At 37.2% G+C, this 19568-nt stretch overlaps 3 protein-coding genes across 3 annotated transcripts in view; 1 reads left to right on the top strand and 2 right to left on the bottom strand.

The window, feature by feature from the left end:
* Positions 1–6064, bottom strand: part of LOC585633 (cytochrome P450 27C1) — a 49305-nt gene extending 43241 nt beyond the window's left edge. The window contains exon 1 of the mRNA XM_030975992.1: positions 4812–6064. Within this exon, the coding sequence (XP_030831852.1) occupies positions 4812–5243 (432 nt within the window). The 5' untranslated portion in view covers positions 5244–6064. The remainder of the gene's footprint in view (positions 1–4811) is intronic.
* Positions 6065–17017: 10953 nt separating this feature from the next.
* On the bottom strand, positions 17018–19092 carry LOC115920301 (putative tyrosinase-like protein tyr-3; the record flags this gene model as incomplete). The annotated part of the gene is given in 2 exon segments (XM_030975842.1): positions 17018–17933; positions 18969–19092. Coding segments are annotated over 2 exon segments (363 nt in total), but the record flags the coding sequence as incomplete, so codon positions are not given.
* A 333-nt stretch (positions 19093–19425) lies between these two features.
* Positions 19426–19568, top strand: part of LOC115920245 (zinc metalloproteinase nas-13-like) — a 9156-nt gene continuing 9013 nt past the window's right edge. Inside the window, exon 1 of the mRNA XM_030975602.1 lies at positions 19426–19435. Within this exon, the coding sequence (XP_030831462.1) occupies positions 19426–19435 (10 nt within the window). The remainder of the gene's footprint in view (positions 19436–19568) is intronic.

The following is a 19568-nucleotide window of genomic DNA, read 5'->3' as shown; positions in this document are numbered from 1 at the left end:
CAACAAACCAATGTACACGTAATAGGTAGTATGTTGTAAGTATTATCATATGCATGATCGATATGAATTATTGCTCTTGCATGCTGGCGGATTTCAATACTTTCTTTAATCAAATTAAACATGACTCACGGAGCAAGGTAACGCAATCGGTGATACTAATGTTCGTATCGATAAAGTCACGTGAATATGCTCGCATATACTTGTGAATCGAGTTTTAATACGCCATCGAATTGCTCCAACATGAATGTTTTTGTGTGCGATTTAATTTATCATACAAGCTTGAAATTCAAGATCATTGTCGAAGAAGAAACCGCGGAGGAGGGCTGAATAATTAGATTGTATGTGGAAACTGGAGTGTAGTTGCCATGACAATGTTCATAATCACGAACATCACAATGTTTCGCGATACACCGTACGCATCTCAAATTGAATATGATACGTCCAGACATTTTATACATTCTAAAATTAGAGAGGAAATCGTTATAGTAACACCTTGTCTACGACAATACAATGCATGAACACGTACGTGACTGATTTACTGTACGTCACAGATGAGCGCGATCTAGAGTCTGGAAGTATCACTCCCTCTGCTCGAAAGAGTGATTTTAAACCGTCAATATCTTTCCAAATTACAAGTACCTTACAAGTACCTTTTCAATTATTACACATATATGGTTGACTGTCATGAGTTATTTTATGTACATAAAGGACATGAGGCTATATATATCAATGCTTTGCCTTTCTCAGATCAGTATAATTTTGTTTACATCGCTAGGCCTTTACCTAAACTTTGTCGTCATGGTGTTCCGAAGAAGAAAAAAAATTGACATGATGTCAAGATTTTTTCCCCCACTAACATCAGGTATTTTCGCAAATTGTAAAATTACTAAATAATTACGTAGGCATTTTCCTTCTTTCAATAACTCTAAGTATAGAGCAATGCAAAAATGAGTTTCAAATCTATATTTAGGCAAGAAAATAAAGCGGATCCAGTGACAATGTTTTTATTTTTTTTAAACATTATGGACAAAATTGTGACGATAGAATTGGAAGACATTTCATTTTGATATTTGTCGTTAATTATGTTTCGTCGAATATAAATCGAGGCATCGACATTCTAAACACATCCAAGGTATGACGATAAGATTGGAAGACAATGCAAATTGCCGGGGTGGTTTCCCGTCACGCGTTTCATCGCAAACACAAAAGTGCTCAGAGCCAGAGGGACGTTAACTCTGTATCAGATAAAATGAGTGAACGCCCTTATGGCTCTAAGCAGACCTGTGATAACTTGTCTCACCTGCTTATTCATACCCACTTGGGGGTGATATTCAGTAACCTTTTCTTCAGATACCACATGCCATTTTACGCCATGTCAGTCATGGGAGGTTCGGCTCACCTCCATGAAGCTATCAAGACAACAGTCAACAAGTGACTACAATCCTCACCAGGTAAAACACCAGGTATACAACAGTCGTCATCTTCAAAGGCATGCCGTCAGGGCGAGACTCAATCGTGCCAGTGGAGCATCGAGATCTTTATAAAGGAACAGGGGCATTGCTCCAATTTCCACATTTTCCCTGCCCTACGGGGAGGGCGGGTTGGACTCCGAAGAATTCAGAGGGCACGATTTGCTGTTGTTTTAGTCGTTTTCGTTTCCTTCAAACATTAGCACCAATAAATGATTTCCAGAGTTTTTATTATCACAATGAAAAGGTATATAAATAATTAGGTTTAAATTATATTGATATCTGAAATTAAGACATTTATGTATATCGATGTAAGATATAACATTTGATGAGGAATGGGTACGCCCCTCCCGGCCTCCCCCTCCCTCCTGGCCTCCTTGTTCTTCACCGTCCCCTCCTCCTACTCCTCTCGCAAAAAGTGTTTGCATATCCACACTGAGACCCGACCTGAACACCCGTCCCATATCATACCACGACACAAATACTGCTATCTTTTGTAAAACATTCGTTTTTCTAATAGAAAGAAAAGGCGATATATGCACAAAAAAAGTCAGAGGCATTTATTTGATCAGCAATGGAAACATAAATTCGAAGTCATGATCGCTGAGAATATTTTTGATCAATCAAGCTCCTCTGAATGTCTATAGGAAAAGAATTTCGCTTTTGTTTTTTACAAATCAATACCTCGACCTGTAGCTGATTCAATGATTGATGCCAGGATTTAATTGCCATTGATTAAAAAACTAACGTTGCATTATTGATTACAAGTCACAGCTGAGGTTACGTCAATACATTTCAACAATTGCTTCTTTTATATTCAAGGATGAGTCCTCCCAAACTTTCGTAGAGAAACTTTTACTTAAGAGGAGTTTATATGTTTGACTTTTCAAAGATTTATTCTCAAAAGAATCAGAAGCGAGACAACCTTCTTCTACTCTTTGTCTTTTCTATCTCCTGTTGTTGTTCTTTCCTGCTTTTGCACTTAATTTGACTAAAAACTTCAAAGCTGAAACTTCAAGTCTAGCCAGATCAGTATCACACAACTAGCCTGCACTGGGAGGGGGTAAAGGGACAATTTTCCTATCCCCAGACAAATTTCCAAGAAAAAAAAATTATTAATAAAGCTCATAACTATTGCCTGAATCAGGTGTACATTATTTGATCCATGATTAATCCCTACCTGTCAACCTGTTAGACTTCGTCTGTCGTCTCCTATCAAACTCCACTACTGCACTTCATTCTAAATTTTCTCGCTTTAATATAAATATTTGACATTGCGATATATACACTCATCGCATTTTCCCGAAAAGAAAAAATTGTTTGGAATACTATGGAAGGAAAGATTTCCCGTCAAACTCAAGATCATTAGCTGCTTTTATTCTCAGCAGATCATCTCATTTTCAGAGGTCACTGGAATTTGAAGGCTCGGCAGGTGTTCCCTGAATGATTGAGGAGAAATCGCTCGTCGTGGTTTGTTTTTCATACTTTTTGTCTGGGGCTACTGTCACACTTGGTGGCATCAAGATCAAATTTTGCCCTGATCAATAGTATACTATTTACCAAGGATATTGTGCCTTGATCTTGATACAATGTCATAATGTATCACAGCACGTCGCGCTAAGAGAATGCAAGGACAGAACCTACATATACGACTGACAAAGAAGTTACCAGCAACTTCGTGGACTGATTGAATTACATTTTCGACATTATTGATACATGAAACAGTAAAAAAAAAAAAAACGTTGCTCTCTTTCTTCCGTGCTCTCACCAATCAAGAAAATCAATCGAATGAAATGAAGAAGAAAAAGAATCATCAGAAACTCTATATATTGACAATGTGACATCAAATAATGATAATGACAACAAATCTAAATTTTACCAGGAATGGGAGAGGAAACACATTCCTCTTGAACCAACGATTATAGAATAAACTTAGAATCCTGAAAATGAAATCTCTCTTTTCCCATGTTTCACCGATTATTCTCTTTGTCCGATATAGCCACTTGAAAATGCTCAAACATGGGTGTACTGGTACTTGGCCCATGCTTAAAATCAGACAACAAGCAATGGTCATTTTGTGAGTAATAATCCAACAGAAATCTCGCGCGCTTCGGAGAAAACACTGACCCATTGTTGTTTACTTGTTGACAATAACAGGATTGACTCATCACAGGATTGCTGGTACTTTCACGTGAGTATTAAACACTCTACCAATTTGTTTAAAGTTTTAAGACTTCTTAACCTATTCATGTAGGGAGGAAGCGCAGATAGACGGACAAGGAAATGATTGTTTAGATGAAGAAGTAGCTCTTGCATATATCGTAGGAGATAAATAGGAAACGAAGTGTCAAGAACTACTGCATGGGACTTCTCATTAATGAAGAAGCAAATTATTTTGACATGTACATTTAATAACGCGCTTGCAACAACAAAAATGAACAATAATGAAATGGAGTTAGCTGATTCTCGAATCTCAACTATAAAAAGAAAGATTCTACAATGATTTAATTAATATGATGATGCTACGTTCGAAGTCAAACTACATAAATTTTACAAATAGAAATAAAAATGCCAACTATTTCGATTGATTTTTAAATAAAGGACTTCGTAATTAAGGCATTGGGTTTAGGCTGAATAGTCATCAATATTATTGATGACTATTTGTTTCCTCTCTTAACTTAATTCATCGTTAATATAAGGATATTTTACATCCGTCTCGAATGTTGACCAAGGCCAAGCGTTTCGTAATTAAATTATGACCGAAAACGTAACAATAATTTTGTTCTTATAATGGTCGTGATTGTCAGATTTGACTCAAATTTGTGCGGTGGTGTGAAGTGTATATTAACTCGATATTAATAATTCCATTTCCGTAGCAGAAAAATATCAACCCAGGGGTTTTTGCTATGTGAATATCAAATTTATATTCGGGTTGGATTGCTCTTTCCTTTCTTCAGTAAATTACAATATTAATGCCGCCGCGTGAATACTATATATTAATTAATTAATTGTGTATCACAAAACGTGCACTTCTTTTTATTTCATCGCCTGTAGGGTAAAATGAAAAGATTTCGTGAAATTAAGAGTTTTTAATTAATCAATACACCTTTCACTAATGACATTTCTATGATTTGTATTGAAAGACAAAAACCGAACGATGTCGTGAATTACATTTTACACTCCGCAACATATATTTTGTCTCTATTTTATTATTCTATGAAATTAATAAATTAAAATTCAATTGAATAGTTCAGCGCGCGAATAAGACGGATGAAGAAGGAAAAAAACAGTCATGTACAACAATCGAGATTACACTTCAAATGTGTGTTGGTCTTTGCTTACCTGGTGATCGTAGATCCTTTCTAGTCCCTTTCCACTGAGGTATGTTCCAAGGGTTCCTAAAATGGGCCATCCTTTAGGACCAGGAATATCCTTGAAGGACTTCACATCATCAAATATCGTACAATTCCTTTCTGATGGGTTAATACTAGCTGGAGCTTGGTCGAAAGTACACCCATTGGAAACGCCCAAAGACAGATTATTGTTTGACGGCAAATCACTTATTGATGATGGAGCTGAGGTAGTAGAAGTAGTACTGGTTTTAGTTGTAGATGGAGTAGAAGGAGTTGTCGTGGACGCATGAGGAGAGAGGGTTGAGGGGACGGCTGCTAGAGGACATGAGGATGCATGTGCATCATGAAACGTCTGAGGCCTCACTCCACTCGAGCGACTGGGCCTGGCCCGGGCGAGAAAACGCGACAGTCGCGTAGCCATTCCTCCAGTCGAGTCTCAACTCCCACTCTTACAATCTCTATCCCTAAATGAATCAATTTGGTATTTGGAGCAGCAGCCAGGGTAATTCCAGCGTTACTTTATAATAGCTCTTGCACGTCACTGAGTTGCCTTCATCGTTACAGATGACAGAATGCAATGGCCGGATGTTTGACGTGAGCGTTCGGTCAGATCTATTGAAAACTGAAGACTGTTAAATATTTATACGCAATGCAGCCGATGGATTGTTTCCGCTCAGTCTCGCACCGCATCGCACCGCTCATTGACGAATCAAGCTGTAAGCGCGCAGACTTCTCCTCCTCCTTCGTTCGCAGGCAATGCAACTAGAATGTTTGATCAGATGGCTGGCTTGGAGCACTTTCACCCCCGTCAAATTCCCTCCAATTTTGAGATGAAAGTTATACTCCAGGCATAATAAGCAGCGAGGGCAGAACAAAGGGCGCGAGAGGAGTAAGTATGGCCGCGGCCTCCTAACTCCCAAAGACTCTCCTCTAATTCTTGGTGAAAGAAAAATAACAATTCCTTGCACTGAAGAAAACAGAAGAGAGAAAATAGAGAGGTCGTCTAGCTCTTGAAATCTAAGAAACTTCTTCGCTGCATGGGCCCAGTTTAAGAAAAAAAGGAAAGGATTGTCACCAATTCAATCAAATGAGAACAGTTTCGACTGCCCTTTGGTCTGAAAGCATTGGTCAAAAGGAAAAAAAGTTTGCTACTCCTTTTTTCTCTCTGTTTGACTCCAAACTAAGAGTAATCCTGGCAGCTCAGCGTGAAATTGTATCTGAATATCCTTATTCAATAATCCGTTCAGCCTTTCAAGATTTCCTGTCGGTCTAGAAGGATCATCTCTTCACGACATGTAAACCTTCGATTGTTGACTGCTACGGTCCAGTGGTTCAAATTCAATGCATTAATCACCGACTTGTGACGCAATCTATACACCTTCTTCTCACCTCGTCCGTTCATTTCAATTTAAAACCCTTTCCACCCTTCTTCTTCCAATTTGGGTGTTTTGCCTATGTCGGAAAATGCTTAAAAGAAATGCAACCACGTCATCATTGCTACTTCTGAAAATCTAGCGGTTTACAATAAACGATGTGTTATCTTACGATTTCTTAATTTGCAAGTACAGCTTTCTTAAAGTGACAAAAAGAAGAAATAGAAGAAGCAAACAAATCTTTTTTGTTAGAGTTAAGGCGTAATATTTTATGATAATGAGTTCTAACTTCAATTCGATGTGGAGAACGATTTTTTTTTTCCTGGAGATATTCGTTTTACTATAATTAAATATAAAAGGCAAATTGTCAAAGGTGAACTCTTTTTGTATCTATGAATTATGCTTCATATGAAAGTACAAAATAAGGAATAATAATAATAATAATAATAATAAAGAATACTTTTGAGCGCACATATCCACTACACATGGCTGGCGTTTTCAGTGCTCAAAGGAATTTATTCCTACCGGTAAACATGTAACACCTTGATAGAGAGTGGCAATTTTTAGATTAATGACATAGAAGTTGTTTTCTTTAAGTCAAATGTTTTTCATCTTGATTGACGAATTATAAGATAATTTAAATTGTAGGATTCTACGAGAAAAAAAAAATTGGGAGTAGAGGTGACTTACATTTGTAAAAGATTTGTTTGGGATATCTTTGCAGTTTGCTGTTGTAAGTTTCATAAAATCATAGGGCCAGGGGAAGGAGCACTTTTCTACCAACCAGAGGCCTTGATTAGCAGAGTTTGGCCAACTAGGTTCAAGTTGGGCACAATATTGCACATACTGCTTCGGTCGGCAAGCACAACACAAAAGAATATACGCCATGTTGTGACCAAGTGAAACCAAATCAGCCAAACTCTTTAAATATATTACGCTGCTACCAGTTCTACCGCGCCTTTTCCAGAAGTCACTCTGTGTTTGAAACATCATGCACTCTGACACATTGCAGATATATCAACCTTTCACGATGTGCATTGCTCCGAAAGCGCACCGAGCCTTTTGATATGACATGACCGATATTCTACTTGGCATGAGATTGGCATACGTTCAACAAATCAAAAGGTAGGTAGGAAGAAAGAAAGAAATCAGACAATCGGATACAAATTTGACAACATCTCGGTTGGCCTTGAACCTGTGGTGAAAAAGACACACCACCTGCCAAGTATGTGGGTTTTAGCATCACATGCATGGGTGGATGGGTGGATATTTTGGATTACAGCTCGATCGGTGCAACAATGACTCAACGGAGATATATGCTCTTTTGTGACGTCATAATGCAAAAGTTCACATTTATGTTTCTCGCTCTGGGAGGGAAGGTGAAAGGCGAGTTTTAGAGCAATAGCGGCTAGAGGAGGCTTGATGAGACCAAGCCCCCGCCTCCTAAAAACTTTATATTTGTACATGTATATATCTATATATATATATATATATATGAGTCAAATTGCGAATAAATAAATGAAAAAATAAATAAGTAAAATAAAGTAAACTTGTAAAATCTAGATTACGTGACCAGTGGAAAATATCCAGGTACGTGCAGGGGAGGGGGAAGAGAAAAGGTGAATGATTCGTATTAGTTCTTTTACCAGTATTAAACATGTATATAAAAGATGTGAGTTGTGACTCATTTTCATGTATGTTCTTTTGTCGGTAATATAATATTCAAATTAAGTTGATGTTGAAGGCCTAATAACAAGTTTTGACACTGATAGTATGTTTTATATTCTAAGTTTAGAATAATTAATAATGAGGCTTTACTGTCCTCTTCAAATGGTGCTACACAATGCACATTAGATAGCAGTTATTTTTCGTAAGACTTTCCACTTTAAGAATAATATCTATATTTACTTATAGGTATTACCGGCTTGTTCAGGGCATTTTCATTCTTCTATACAGTAACTTTATCACTGAGATCTTGATAATACAATGCCACTGGATAATTGGCGTGAAATATTATACCTAGTGAAACAATTTAATAATTTCCGCCCCAATCGACTAATAATCCCTTTTACACATAAAATTAAAATTACTTAATTTCCACCATTTGCACTGACGACTGGTCATCAGACTTTGATGTAGTTTACACATGAAGTCAGACTCTTTTTTGTCGGTAGGCCCACAGTAACAGTTAGCATGAAGGAAGCATTCGGAGACAAACATGCAGAACAACTACATGTATACATGTGTATGTGGACCGTAGGGGGCGGTAAACTGTTGCATGCACAGACTACTGGTTCAGAGCGATTGTAAGGATATCTCTACATCATGGACCTACATGTACTACGAAATCCATGGCTACATGTAATTTGTTAAACAGGTTGTACAATACTATCGTTTAAAGAGCGTCAATACTACTGGGCCAGAACAGTGAGGTCACTGACAGATGGCTATCTCATTAACTCAGCTCTCAACTAACATAAGAAAAAGAGGAACATGGGGGATCAACAGGCATCGATTGGGGAAGTTTTCTATATAGAGGGAGCAAGTAGCTACAAGTAGGACAGTGGGGCTTTAAAATTAGACAAAGACATATGTTATCAACTGAAGAGCGACGTTTACGAACACAAAATTGACACTCCTTTAATACGACGAGATTCTTATATTTATCAATTTGATTAATATATCCATCAGTTTTTTATTCATTCATTCAAATATTTATTCATGCATGCACTTATTTATAAATGTATTCATTTATTTATTAAATTGTTTATTTGTTATTTATATTTTCATTTATTTTGTATTCCTTTTTTTTTTAGATTTATTGATTTTCATTGATGATTACGTATAATTATCTTACTCTTCGAATTGATACTACAATGTTTTGTTATATCCCATGAAGACAAAAACGCAGATTTGACCTCAATAATTCAAATTTTCCCCCTCCCCCCCCCCCCCCCTTTCCCCTTTATCCAAGTCTTCCTCTGTCTCCTCTCCCGGATATTTGATGATTTTATATTTTACGAGAGAATATTACAACAAAATACAGTATAATATTTCCCTAGCACGCTGCTGTGCATACCCAGCAGGGGTTCTTCTATTTCTGCATACTCACGCGTGTCTAGATGATCGTAAAACAGTAGGAGAGTCTCAGCTGCAATAATACTTCCCCAAAATTGAAAAATTTGGTGTGTGTTTTTAAGCTAACATCATGACTAATAATATTACTATAACACAAATGGGACGCAATGTTGTTTGTATTCGATAGAGCACATTTTGTTTCGCCTTTGTTGTATAATATGCTTCATTATACCGATCATTGTATTTGATAACGCGTTTCATTTCTACAGGTTCATGTACTTTTAGAGTTTTTTTTTACTTTCGAGACTATACGGCGCAATAATATTTCCTCTTTTTTGTGCTGGGTGCGCAAGACGCTTCGATTCTTCGAGGGGCGTTGTTAGAAAAAATCAAACCCTGAATGAGGTTTTTTTTCTCGGCGTGATGTTTCTGGGGAGTTTGGGAGGGGGGTCGCTTATTATTATTATTATTATTATTATTTTATTTGGCAAATCAAGTCACATAATACAACAATATAACAAACATGAATTGAGATTAAAAAAATCAATAGAAAGCATATATAAATATTGCAATAGCAGGTGCATCCGGTCGAGCTGCCCGGGTATGGAAAAAGTTAACCAAATAACTGTGATCCGCAGACCTTCCTCCCCACACCCGACTAGATGCACCTGATATTGGTTAAAATAAAGCTTTAAAAAGAAAAGATAGATGAGAAGAAAATGGAGGAAAGAGGGAGAAAAAGAAAGGAAAAAAAACATTGCATGACAATTTTTTTAAAAGTTGTGATTTCATGACAGGTATGGTAACATATTATTACTGTTAATCATTAACACCATCATCACGTTGTAAAACATAAATATAATATCATTATCATTATCGTTATTAACATTATTACTACTACCGTTACTATCGTTTTTTAAAAAGTTGTGATTTCATGAAAGGTATAGTAACATATTATTACTGTTAATCATCAACACCATCATCACGTTGTAAAAAATAAATATAGTATCATTATCATTATCGTTATTAACATTATTACTACTACCGTTACTATCATGATTATTATGATTATTATAATTTGTATCATTGACATCAATATTTATATTAAAACATCAACAACAAAATTAATTTTCATTGAGAATACAATTTCAACAACAACCAGTCTCGAAGCTATTGCACGATCATAATATGTACAGATAAAGGTAAGCCCTATATCATGTTTATGAAAATATTAAGATTCAGTAATACAATTTTGGAATGGTTTGGAATGGTTAAAATGGACTGTGTATTGTATCAAATAAATATCATTATTGTTTCATATTATATAATGAAAAATGAAACACAAATTATACGGTATACATCACAGGTGGTTATTATGTGAATCATTCATAGAATTGAAGGATTATTTATATTCTATAAATGACTTTAAACAGCAGCAATTAAACAACTAGCAATAAGAAAGCATAAACAGCATTAAAAGATCACACTGTTACAAATATGTATAAGCATATTCGTCATTATTATTAACATCATTTATATTATTGTTATTGCAATCATTATTATTGCTACGATTATATCATATAACTTTTACAATCATTATTAATATTATTAAGGAATATAATGTATAATACAACATGAATAAATATGGAATCATATATACACTGTTGCTCATAACGGTGGAATATTTTTTTTTATCCCAATTTATGGAATTATTTTAAAAATAATTTAAAAATACTAGATCTAGATAATAGTATACAGTCTCAGATTTTATTGAATAATAATTTGCCAATATGTGTTTTGCGTGACTGCTAAAGCATGTATATTATGCTACTATGTTTATCAACTAGGGGACCTATGCCCTTAAGTCATAAATGACAGTAATGAGGATTAATGCCTCACAAAAGGGCTCTGATATAGCACATCGACACGGTGTTGATCCTGGGGCCTCACAGTTACGAGGCCATTGCTTTGTCACTGAACCATGACTATACGCAGCGGGGGCTATGGTAGGGGGCAGTTTCCATAAATTAAAAAAAAAACAGAAAATGCAATAAATTTTCAATAATTTATTGCATTCTACCCCGGTCCCCAACATAAAAAAATCCTCTGGACGGCCATGCATTATGGCTCAAGCGAACAAATGTTTGAACTTCAGGTCGGTACTATACCTTGGGTTTACATTTATGGCGCTATTTACACTATCGCAGGATACATACATAAACAAACATTTGATAATGAATGTGATCAAAGTGAACTTCCGACGAGACTCAAGAGATGACCAGCGGAGGCGTCGCAACCTTTCCTCGTATGACATTTCCATTCTTCTTTGTTTAAGGATAATTCGGGTCGCTCTACGTTGAATACCTTCAATCTTACCGATTAAATTTTTCGTATACGGGGTCCAAACCGGTAGACCATACTCGAGTATGGGTAGAATAAGAGCTTTGTACAGACAAAGTGTAGCGTGGGAAGAGAGACCGGATGAAACACTAGAAAGCAGCCCAAGGAGCCGGTTGGCTTGTGAGACAATGTAGTTGACGTGACTATCCCAAGATAAGCGGTTATTTATCATGACACCTAAATATTTGGTCTCAGTTACTACATCAAGAAAAACGCTATTGATGCTGTACTCGGGAATACCTGGATTCTTAGCGCATGATATCCTTATGACTTTAGATTTTGAAGCGTTGAGACACATCTTGTTGTCTTGGCACCACTGATGAATAATATCGATGTCATTTTGGAGGTATTGGTGATCGACGGGAGCATACATGGGGCGAGAGATGACAGTGTCATCCGCGAATAATGCACATGAGGAGTCAATGTAGCGGGGCAGGTCATTGATGAACAAGTTAAATAGACAAGGACCTAATACGCTGCCCTGTGGGATACCGGATGTTGGTGAACTCCGTGAAGAGAAATATCCTTTGTACTGAACACGCTGTTGACGTCCAGACAGGAAAGACCGAATCCAGTACCATACGTCACCAGTAACATTATATAATGAAGACAATTTGTGCAATAGAACATCGTGAGGCATGCGGTCGAAGGCTTTTGAAAAGTCGAAAAAGACTGCGTCAATACGGGGCGGGCGACGTTGATCTAAGATAGACATCCACTGGTGAGTAATGGTCAGAAGTTGGGTCACACATGATTTTTTAGATACAAAACCATGCTGGACCTGTGATGAAAGGCAATTCGATTCCATGTGATTGCAGATTGCCCTAGAAATGAACGATTCCATCAATTTACTAACAATGGACGTTAGTGCTACTGGACGATAATTTGTTACAAGCGACCGATCACCAGCTTTGAAAACAGGTGAGATATTAGCCTGTTTCCACGAAGATGGTAGAGATTGATGTCGAAGAAACAAGGCGAATAGACGCTGAAGAATTGGTGAGATAACTTTTACAGATTTCTTAAGCATCGTTGGCGTGATAGAATCAGGTCCTGGACTTTTCTTATCTTGTAGAAGCATTATAGCCTTTGCTATATCACTAGTAGATATCTCGACGGAACAAAGTGGAGGAATCAGATGAACACACGCGTCAGGAACGTTTGGTAAGTTACTAGGAGGAGGGTAAATAGACTGGAAGTAAGTTGCAAACCTTTCTGCAATGTCGTTTGGTTTATTGATGACGTTGTTGTTATCAACGAGGACCGGAGGGGCCAAGCTAGTCTTTCTTGACCTAACATAGGCAAAGAAACGTTTTCGGTTATCATTCAATGTAAACAGGTGGTTGACATACAACCAGTATGAACTGTTAATCATGCTCTTCGTTTTATTCCGGACTTCTTTGAACTTCATCCAGTCACCTGAACTATTAGAGCATTTAGCAATTGTGAAGAGCCTATGTTTCTTCCTAATAAGGCCCTTGATTTCTCGAGTGATCCACGCTTTTGTCTTCTTGGATCCGGATAACTTGTGTGGTATGGCATCACGGGAAGCTGCCAACAACAAATCAAGGAATCCTTCCCAAGTGGCATCAACATCATTAGGGTCAAAATACAGGTCCCAGGGAGCTAACTCCAACAATTGATTGAAATGGTCAAAGTCGGCTTTTTTGTAGAGGAGATCCCAATGAAGTTACAGTAGTAACATCGTGATGTATGGAACAAAAATGTAATTAGGTCTACTATGAATGGCCTCGAATTGTCGGAAATCCCTTCAACCGAGACTTATAATGTTATATTGAAGTTTTTCTAAATATATCATACTCTTAAGACCATTGCTTAAACTATACAGGGAAAAAAATGAATAGGAAAAGATCAATTGCATTCTTCAGAGCTCATACTTCTGATAATGCTTGCCACAGTACACTTTGAAACACTGTGGCATATAATAATAATAATAATAATAATAGCTCACATTTATAATGCGCCTAATACTTTGTTTCCAGGCGCGGAACATATTATTACGCCGGTCATCGGATTCAGGCTTACCCGCAACACAATGTATGCACATTTCCACTCTCTGGGGAGTATTCCAGCCAGTCGTCATTTTACAAGCGCCATTTGCTAATCCAACCACATTAACTTTTGCATCCTACAGGATGCCCATTTTAACACCTGGGTGGAGAGTGGCAAATGTAGATCAATGTCTTGCCAAAGGACATTAGTGCTGCGGCGGGACTTGAACCGCGGAACTTTTGATCCACAGTCCGGTGACATATCCACTCGACCACGACACCTCTATCCATAAATTCATAATCAAGGGTTGAAACCCCACTATGAAGGGAAGACGGGGTAAGGGATCATAGGACATCCCCTCCTAGTGCATATGAATTGGCACCAATTTATCTGCAAGAACTAATCCAGGAATACAAACCCTAACGAAATCTACGGTCATCTTCACAATCATACCTCGTGTCTACTTCGGTGTCAACCCTTTCTTATGGTCATCGCTCTTTTTTCAAAGCTTCTGCTGGCATTTGGAACAAACTACATGTACCTTTACATGTCAAAAACTATCAGAGTGTCAACCAATTCAAAACTTGTTTCAAGACATATTTATTCAAAATTGATTTTGATGATTAACTTAATCTGTTCACATTGATGTATATTTCATATTTATTGTAATCTGTAGGTTTATTTTTAATTTATTGTTTTCTTCAATATGTAATTGTTTATCATTGTATTTTGTTTGTTATAGCGCTTGGAGACTTCGGTGGTAAGCGCTTTATAAGCACCGTTTTTATTATTATATTATATCTAGACCTACTTCAATCTTACCTATATTGGCCTAAAAAGGGGGCGGACACTGCAGTTCTTTCCCTAGCTGGATACGCCATTTGACACATAAAGGTCTTGACCTGCATTTTACCACTGTTTGCGATGTTTAGTCAACTGTCACGTAAATGTCCTTTTGTTATTGCCAAAGTGACATGTAAGGAATAATATTTACCGAGAAAGGTTGCAGGTCTGTTGGCAAACGTCTAGAACGAATCGAAGCTAAAATATTGGAGACTAATATAAACAGGAAAGGAAAGAAAGGAACAGAATTAAAGGAAAAGAAAAAACGAACAGGTGGGGATTCTCAATGCTCATGATGATAGATCACAATTTCATTCATTTCAGAGCAGTTGTTTTTCCGTGATGATCATTGCTTTTAAGCGAACTTTGAAATGGTAAAATTAATCTTAAAAGTTCAGAACCTAAAACATGTACCACAGTTTACAACACCACACATGCCCCTCCCCAGAAAAAACAAAACACAATGTTTATTATAATAGTAATAAACAAATAAAACAAAAATACAAAATGATGATGATGATAAATAATTCAAGAAAATATATATTTTTGTAATGAAATATAAAAATCAATAATCGTCTGTTCCGGTTTTACAAACGCAAATAAACAAAATCGTGCAGAATTTCTATTTCTCTGCTATCTGGCCACATATACATGATACATACAAAGAGGTCTTATCATCGTTTGTTTCAATTGCCTTTAAAGTTATGCATAGTAAATGCTGAAATAGTCAAAAGTTTGTGTGTTACATTTTCATATCCCCTCTCTATTTCTCTCTCTCTCTCTCTTCCTCTTTCTATCTCTTCATGCTGTTTCTGTTTACCTATCAAACTCTCATTTCCTCTTGCGCAAACAAGCACACCTTTAAACTATAATCAATATAAAGAAGATTAACAGGTTGAGTATGGTTATGTTTTTTATTTGTCATTATACTTTACCTTGATTATATAATGTGTAAAAACATATCAATACTATAGCAAACATTCACGCCTATGATATATAAAGTACATATGATAGTATCTCTTGAGTAAATACAAAACAAAAATAATATCACATTTATATTAAGTCTTACATTTCGACAATGACAACAGGTCTCAAGCAAGACTATCGGTCTGGAGCAAATAGTATATATATGAGCGTGTGGAGCCGTTATATGACTTTATTATGTGTGAAAGAAAGTAATTAATAGCTGAGAAACATGCATTGCCATAATTTCTGCAATACACAAGCAAGTAAATTAATAAGACAAACGATGTTATATGTTTGTTATTAACGTTAATAATTAGTTAACATTTATTCTAAATTTGGAGTAATGCTTAATTACATACTTTTTAAATTATTCATATTGTCTCCATGTATCTTTTTAATGATTTTCTTCCATATTTGTACAAATTATCATGCCTATTTTCTTTATAAGAAAGATATTCATGTACCATGTGAATAAAGTTTTCTAAAAAATACAAAAAATGCAAATAAAGAGGAAAGAAAGACTCGCCAGACCCTGGATCTAATTGTCTACCATAACTAATATAAGTTAGACTCGTCGTAGGTGGCTTTCAGTGATTTTCTTCAGTGTTTGTAATCTCGTTTGTATTTCAGTGGTTCTGACGACATGATCAATGAAGATTATTTTAGACTGGAACTCACGATTGCTGTCCATTATCCGATGTCATTTCCAAGACTCAAGATTTTCTTTTTAGAACGATTTACGAACTGTTTACAAACTTTTAAGGTAATGGTTAGAAAATCAGTTTAGATGGAAATGGAATGCAACATAATTTGGTTGGTTATTTGCATATTGCTCCGGTTGTCTCATTTTCGCCAGCACAAACGTAGCTAGTTCGCCGTCTATAGAACGTATATAGCAGACGGCAATCGGCAAATCAGATGACACTTGATAGGTGATTTTGTATTTGAGATTGATTTGCTTAATATAAAATACAAGAACCTTTTCCATATCTTTAAACTATCATTGATATCTGATAATTAAACAGTAAGTAAAATAAACCTACCAAACTACATAATACATTGAAATACTTGACTGAAAGTAGGGGAGTTTGATGTGGTGCACAATTGCACCCCTCTGTTGATAATCGAATAGTCCATGTGTGTCATAAATATTCATGTTTTTGCTTACCTCGGCAAAATGTTTGCCTATACTAAATGGACAAATTACGGTGGGGGTTGGCTGAAGTGGACATAATGAACCAGGCGGAACTGATCTATGATAATTCATGCTTCTTATCCTTCGTGTGCTTGACCTAATCTTACAATCGCGTGGTAAATTGCGTCCAAAGTTCGACTTGTTACACATGCGTTATAATTGCAATGGCGAGCTTGCGACCTATTTAGATCAAATTACGGTGGGTGAACTTTCAAAAGTCAATGGGGCATGAGAGTTCCAATGAAAGAGCTAGCGTCAAAGTACGTCGGGGTGGATGGGCTTTTCGTTTAAACAAAAAATGAATTTTGAACGATTTTTTGGGGTAAAAGTCCATAGGCTAACATGTTTATAGGCTGCTGGACTCTGACGATAGGGGGCGTTCTCAAATGAGACTAAACGGGGCTATATGGTTGGCCGTCTCATAAACAATCTTTGATCATTTTTCAAGGTAATAGTTTCAATGCGAATAGAATTTTCATTGGATTTTGAACAACTGATAACGTTGTTCTGTTTTCCCTTTAACTTTTAGGGATATTTGCACATTCTGAGCAATTTTGAATAAGGAAGAAAACAAAAACGCTTTCACGAAATTTACAAGTGAAATGATAGGCCATCAGGCTAAAGTAGATAATCCCACAAAGGTATATACAAAAATGACGATTAAGTTTTTATTACTTTATATTGGCCCTGTATTCTCAAAAGCCTCAACTTACCTATCTACATGTAAGTGCCTTTAGTCGATTCAGTCGATTGAGAGAGTGCCAATTTTCAACCCCTATGCTTTTCAAATCAATGTAATTCTGAAACTTAACGAAAACTGAAAATAAAATGTCTATGTGTAATTGATTTCACGGTTGTATGTCATAACGAATCGAGTTTGTTCATTTGTTTCTTTTTAAAAAATTACAGTAATGTTTTTGTTTAAAGTATAGGTTGACACTTGGCCTTTCCTAAGTTGGAACTAATTAGTCACATGCAGACGACCGGTGGCAAGCGATCACTACTTATAGATGATGTCGGAATAACCAACAGGCCAATATCATTCCGACTGACCACACAACGTCCCAGTTGGCGTTGGCACCGCAGCGCGTCGGCTGGTCATCGCCGCTCGGCATGGGAGCCGCATCACCTTCGCAGATACCGCAGCTAGCCGCACACATGACTTCCATGAATTCCTTGCTTGTGTCACAGCGGCCTTCTCTCATCCACACCCCGCAGTTGCCATTGGAGTCAGCACATTCAGCTGGTTACAGGAAGGAAACAGGAAAACGGGCGAAAGACGAATAAAAGTAAATATTTTAAATGACGGTATATACATATTAACCAAACGTATGGTATTCAAACTTGGTTCGTAGAGGTTGATGTACTATGTAGCTTGATTTAGTTTTTGAATACAGGAGAAGAAAGGGAGAAAGAGAGAGGGGGAAAGAGGGAGGGAGACAGACAGACAGAGAGCGGGAGAGACTGCAGAGAGGAGGGAGACTCTCGCAGAGAGAGAGACAGAGGGAGACAGACAGACGGAGAGAGTTATGGGAGAGACAACAGAGACAGGGGGTATAGGAACAGAGAGAGAGAAATCTAGGAGATAGAATGTGACAATAACTAAAGAGAGACTTTCGTGTTTCCAAGAAGTTAATGGGGACTTTTAGATTTGCACAACGACAACGTGGATTGCTACGATCGACGTCCTTTTAATGCACTGCCTTGAATGGACGTCACACGTATCAGTCCACGCAAATCTAAAAGTCCCTAATATTTCATGAACTTGTACAGAGTCATCTTATCAATGGTACTGAACTTGCAGTTGTTAGAGCGCCAGCTATAGTTCGCGATTAACAAGACACAATTTCGAAAGTCGTTACCAGACATAGATCTACGTCCTTCAAAGGTAAAAACTTATAAATACTTCAAATAACAGTTACCCACCGGCAATGCACTTATCATCATCACCATCATCACCATATACCACCAACACCATCATCATCACCATCACCACCATACACCATGCACCACTACCATCATCCTCAACATCGTCATCATCATCAAAATGATCACCACTATCGGATCATAATCATCATCATGACCATCATTGTCATCATCGTCATCACCGTCATTTTCATCGTCATCACCGTCATTTTCATCATCATCATCACCATCATTAATATCGTCATCATAATTATCGTCGTCATCATCATCATCATTATCGTCGTCACCCTCAACTTCATCATCACACACCTCCGGCCGGCGTGCAAGATTGGGGTTATATAATTATACTCACGTGTGAGAGTGATATTCTTGCCACACAGATTGCAGCTGGACATGCATTCGGCGTGCATGTAAGCTGGGTTCTTTTCACATTCACCATACTTGGCCCAAGTGTCACAAAGCTCGTGATTGTCCATACAGTCTGACCGTAGTACAATTCAAGAGGGAGAGAGAGAGAGAGAGAGATAGAGAAATGTTTGGTTCATATTATAATGAAAGGCCTTCAATTACTTTTTGATACCATTTATTTCGCACATCGGATATCGCCACGGTAATACCATGCGCGGCCCTGTCTTGTAAAGAGTAACGCTTGATCCAGACTGATCAATTATGAATTGAAAATGATTGAAATATAAATTGTGTTTTTACTTTAATCCACATTTAATGCCATTCTCTATCCAGGTGTAGACGGGTAAATGGCAATGACTAGGGTAATAATAATTGTAGGCCCCTCAGGAAGAAATATATTTATGCTGACAGGCGCGTACGCAGGATTTTTTCAAGGGGGGGGTTTTACTTTATAAATCGGTCCGAAAATTTCGCACGACTCAGCCAGCCGCTGAATAAGCGGGGGGGGGGGGGGGGGGGGGGGGGGGGGGGGGGGGGGGGGGGG

Source organism: Strongylocentrotus purpuratus, unplaced genomic scaffold (assembly GCF_000002235.5).
Source record: "Strongylocentrotus purpuratus isolate Spur 01 unplaced genomic scaffold, Spur_5.0 spur5_scaffold_8, whole genome shotgun sequence".
Taxonomy (NCBI): Eukaryota; Metazoa; Echinodermata; class Echinoidea; order Camarodonta; family Strongylocentrotidae; genus Strongylocentrotus; species Strongylocentrotus purpuratus.
The sequence above is the reverse complement of the archived record's forward strand: the minus strand, read 5'-3'. Positions and strand labels throughout refer to the sequence as shown.